This window comes from Trematomus bernacchii, unplaced genomic scaffold, assembly GCF_902827165.1.
Source record: "Trematomus bernacchii unplaced genomic scaffold, fTreBer1.1, whole genome shotgun sequence".
Lineage (NCBI taxonomy): Eukaryota > Metazoa > Chordata > Actinopteri > Perciformes > Nototheniidae > Trematomus > Trematomus bernacchii.
The window spans coordinates 631,014-636,013 of NW_022987601.1; the positions used below are offsets into that span (position 1 = coordinate 631,014).

Sequence of the window (5,000 nt, forward strand, 5' to 3'; positions counted from 1 at the left end):
AGGATGGCACAATGAGAGTGGAATAAGTTTGGGGTAATCACAGGAGGTCAGAGGCTTTCTCTTTGATCAGGTGTGATAAACTCCACCCGCCTGGCGCTGCAAGTAGGTCAAATCAAACGAGACAATTACTTCATCTGCTCCTGGAAACACTTCAAACTTTTTAAAACGAGTCGAGGGGAAACTGGAGGAGTCGTTTGGGACGAGAGGAGATTGTTTTAGGGGTTGTTTCACTCTGATGTAAGCCCCACCCGCCTGGTGTAAGCAGCTGGTCGAAACAAGGAACACCATCTCTCCTGGAAACACCTGAACTTTTGTAACTTTAGAGAGATTGCAAAGTGAGTTGGTTTGAGTTGTAAATAACAGAAGACACAACAGAGGTTTGATGTCTGGAGGCGGATTGTTTTAGGGTTTGTTTTACTATGCTGTACGTCCCACACGGGTGGGGTTTACCTCCCAGGACTGAAACTATGAGTGTCGGGAAGACAAAAGTTAATGAGGGTGGATTTAATAGACTTTGCTTTGAATGAGAGTTTTACTTTATACTTGCTGATGCCCTTAGATGTAAGCCCCACCCGCCTGGTGTTACCAGATGGGTTAAAACAAGCACACAAGGAGCACCATCTCTCCTGGAAACACCTGAACTCTTTTAACTTTAGAGAGAATGCAAAGTGAGTTAGTTTGAGGTGTAAATAACAGAAGACACAACAGAGATTTGATCTCTGGTGGCAGACTGTTTTAGTGTTTGTTTCACTATGCTGTACGTCCCACACGGGTGGGGTTTACCTCCCAGGACTGAAACTATTAGTGTCAGGAAGACAGAAGTTAATGAAGGTGGATCTAAAGGACTTTCATGTGACAGAGTTTTATCTGATACTTTCTGATGGCCTAAAATTGTAAACCCCACCCGCCTGGTGGTCCAAGTTCATTAAAACAAGCACACAAGGAGCACCATCTCTCCTGGAAACAAATGAAACTCTTTGAAGTTTAGAGAGACTGAAGAGTGAGTTTGTTTTGGGGGTGAAAGACGGAGAAGTCAACAGAGTTTTGAAGTCTGATGGTGGATTGTTTGATGGTTTGTTTTACTCTGCTGTACGTCCCACACGGGTGGTGTTACCAGTTACTATGACATACCAGTTTTGATGTTTTAGCGTGTGGAAATGTGGGGGTTTAAGCATCAACAGAGTGAGAGCGAAAGTAAAGTACAGATTCAAGATTAATCAAATGAAAGATAGCATTGAGATGATATTCAGGTAAGTGTCTGTTCAAACAAGAAGTGAATGGATATACATAACCGAGTCCGGATTGTTACAAATAGTTTTTGTTTTACACTTTGTTTTAAGTTGAAGTCAGTTTCTTTTACTAAGATGATATTGGATGTCCTGACCCTGGTAAGCTCCACCCGTCTGGTGGTCAAAGTAGATCAAAACAAGCGAACCAGTTACACTATACGACTGGAAAAGGATATCAACTTAAAAACAAAATGTAGAAGAAGTGGATTTGGAGACGAGAGAGAGTTTGATGTGGTGATTTGTTTTACTCTTTAGCACGTCCCTGACGGTCAGATTATTATCTAAAATGACTTTTAAGGGTTTGTTTTACCTCTCTGGATGTGCCAGGCGGGTGGAGTTTACCAACCATGATGACTCAATAAGTGTTTATAGTTTTAAAACACTAATAATAAGTATCAGAGAGTTTAAGTTTCACTTTCCGCCCTCTGACATCTCACCTGAGACTATCCAAACGCTTATTTTATGATAAACTCCACCCGTCTGGTGTTCCAAGTAGAGCGAATCGAACAATAGACTTCTGTTTGAGCCTCGGACTTTAAAAGCTCTGAGGGGAAACTCCAGGAGACGCAGGTTTTGGAAAGTTGGACGACATATTGATCTCTTCATGCTCAATTTGGCTTGAGCAAAAAATGGTTTGATTTACTCTCCTGTACGTGCCAGACGGGCGGAGCTTATCCCCACCGGACAGAACAATGAGTGTTAACGGGTTCAGATAAGGTACATTAATAAAATGCACTTTCCTGTGACCCACTTTCTGAGGTGGAAGAAGTGGAGTACAAATACTTTATTACTGTACTTAAGTACATCTTTCTGGTATCAGTACTTTACTCCACTACTTATTGACTTCTTACATTTTGAACACAAATACCTGTAATTTCTACTTCTTACATTTTGAACACAAATACCTGTACTTTCTACTTCTTACATGTTGAACACAAATACCTGTACTTTCTACTTCTTACATGTTGAACACAAATACCTGTACTTTCTACTTCTTACATGTTGAACACAAATACCTGTACTTTCTACTTCTTACATGTTGAACCCAAATACCTGTACTTTCTACTTCTTACATGTTGAACACAAATACCTGTACTTTCTACTTCTTACATTTTGAACCCAAATACCTGAACTTTCTACTTCTTACATGTTGAACCCAAATACCTGTACTTTCTACTTCTTACATTTTGAACCCAAATACCTGAACTTTCTACTTCTTACATGTTGAACACAAATACCTGTACTTTCTACTTCTCACATTTCCCAAACAGGCTGGTTCCTTTAGTTTGAATGTGTGTTTGGTGGCGTGATCATTATTATTTAGAGTCATTGCGTGCCTATTGATTTGAACACGATCCGTGTATCCATCATTTCCTGGTCTTCTCTAAAGAAGAGGGACCAATGAAAACGTTGTCATGTTGCCGTTGTTCAGCATGGAAACATTCATTAGCTAACAATGACATTATTGTTCGATTAAAAAAAAATTATGTATTGAAGTGAATGGGGAGAGAAAGATTATCTTTCGATCCCGTTTGAATTGTGCCATGAATTACACGTATGATGTTTGTCAATCTTAAAAAATAATTTCCATGTCAAAAAAGTCATAGTTTGTCGTAAAACTGTTGAAATATAAGACTATGAAAAATATGCAACTAGAAAGACTACAAATCCCAGAGTTGCGTAAGTGATGTCATTCACTACACTCGTGTTACTCACTGAAACCTTGTAAAGCCGGTCCCGCATGCTGGCTCTTACGGACCGACTAACTCCCCTTGTGTGTGTGTACAGCTCCCAGACTTGGAGTGATTTTCACCTCTTTTAATAATTTTCGCCTCATTCTGAAAGAAAGAGGTGAAATGTGCCAACGTGACGGCCGTCTTGGTGTTGGTGACGTGTGTGAGACCAGAGATGTAGTTCATTGAGCGGTTTCACACAAAAAAATGTGTTACTTCACAGTTTTACGACACATTTTAATTTTTTTGACTTGCAAAATTATCTTATATGTGTAATTCGTGGCACAACTCAAACGGGATCGGAAGATCATCTTTCTCTCACCATTGACTTCAATGCATGCTTTTTCCGAAATAAGGTCCCATGGAGGAAAGGGAGGGACTTCGCCTCGCTATACTTCTTTACTTTTACTTGAGTAAAGAAGTATAGTCAGTACTTCTACTTTCACCAGAATATCTTTAAACACGAGTATCTGTACTTCTACTTGAGTAAAGGATGTGTGTACTTCTACTTGAGTAAAGGATGTGTGTACTTCTACTTGAGTAAAGGATGTGTGTACTTCTACTTGAGTAAAGGATGTGTGTACTTCTACTTGAGTAAAGGATGTGTGTACTTCTACTTGAGTAAAGGATGTGTGTACTTCTACTTGAGTAAAGGATGTGTGTACTTCTACTTGAGTAAAGGATGTGTGTACTTCTTCTTGAGTAAAGGATGTGTGTACTTCTACTTGAGTAAAGGATGTGTGTACTTCTACTTGAGTAAAGGATGTGTGTACTCTCTGCCCACATCTCTCTCCAGATGAGAAACCAGGCTAAGCTCCACCCACCTGGCACCACAAGTGTGTCGAATCAAACGAGAGGCTTATGTCATGGTTTTTATTGGCTCCTGACGGGCAGAGTGGTATTAAAGATTTACAACGAGAGAGGAACTGTTTCGCTGAGCGGCGGCTCGAAGGGTCCGGTTTCACCGTGTGAAGTTTATAACGTTTTTTATTTGGGCCGCTGGAAGAAGGGAGCGTTTGTTCGGCGTTACGGGGACGTCCAGCGGGAGGTGGAGACACGCCAAGAAGTCTTTAAAGGACAATTTCCTCAAATTCTCTCACTTTTTATATCACTGCGGTTCGGGTCTGGCTTCTGGGACTTTTAATATTCACCTCCTTTGATTTACTGAGTGTTGTATATCAAACGCACCCTTAAATATATTACGTTTTCCCTGATTATTAAAGTTTATTTCCACTTTCCCTTGTTTGTTTTACAAGCTGCAGGTGTGGGGCTTGGAAGTGTGTGATGGAAGATATCCAGGTGCATTATGGGAGATGTAGTCTGCAGTGTTTTTGGAGTAAAGTCAGGATATCTCCACCTTTAATGCTCAGAACTTGATGTTTAATTATTGTAAATTGTTAGAAATGAGCAAATATATAAAGTGATGGACCCAAATGTTCCTCTAACTGCCATTTAACACATACACACAGCCTGTCATTTAGAATCCTGTGAGTTCATATCGCCCTGGTCCTGATTGTGCACCTGTATTGTTCAAATCAGCTGTTTCCACTAAATTCTGTCTTAATGATATATTTCTTATTATTTGTTTTATTATGTATTTACTTCTGATTCTGCCTTCTTAGTCATCTTTTTAATAATATGTATTTATTAGTCGTTGATTTATTTGAAAGTTATTTCTGATATGTTGTATTAATTCACTTCTTATAGTGTCTTTCTCACTAATTGATTTTCTCATTCATTAATTTCTTGTCATTTTTTAAATTTTTTGAATCCTTTAAAAGAAATGTAAGTTCTTCTTAATTGATCTAAATATTTAATTGTATTCCTCTTGACTCTCAGAGTGTGACTCTAACCTTCGGACGGGTCCAGCCTCCGGGCGCGGCGGCCATGTTTGGAGTTGTTGTGGACGAACATGTTGTCGGAGACGGCGAGAACGTGACCGTCGACGTTCACTGTAGTGGAGATAACAACCTACACA

The 5,000-nt window shown here is 39.7% G+C and overlaps 1 protein-coding gene across 1 annotated transcript in view; it reads right to left on the reverse strand.

The window, feature by feature from the left end:
- The window catches only part of LOC117482577 (transcription factor COE1-like), a gene marked incomplete in the record, with an annotated part of 287,935 nt that overhangs the window by 203,895 nt on the left and 79,040 nt on the right, over positions 1–5,000 (reverse strand). Inside the window, 1 exon segment of the mRNA XM_034130712.1 lies at positions 4,876–4,993. Within this exon segment, the coding sequence (XP_033986603.1) occupies positions 4,876–4,993 (118 nt within the window).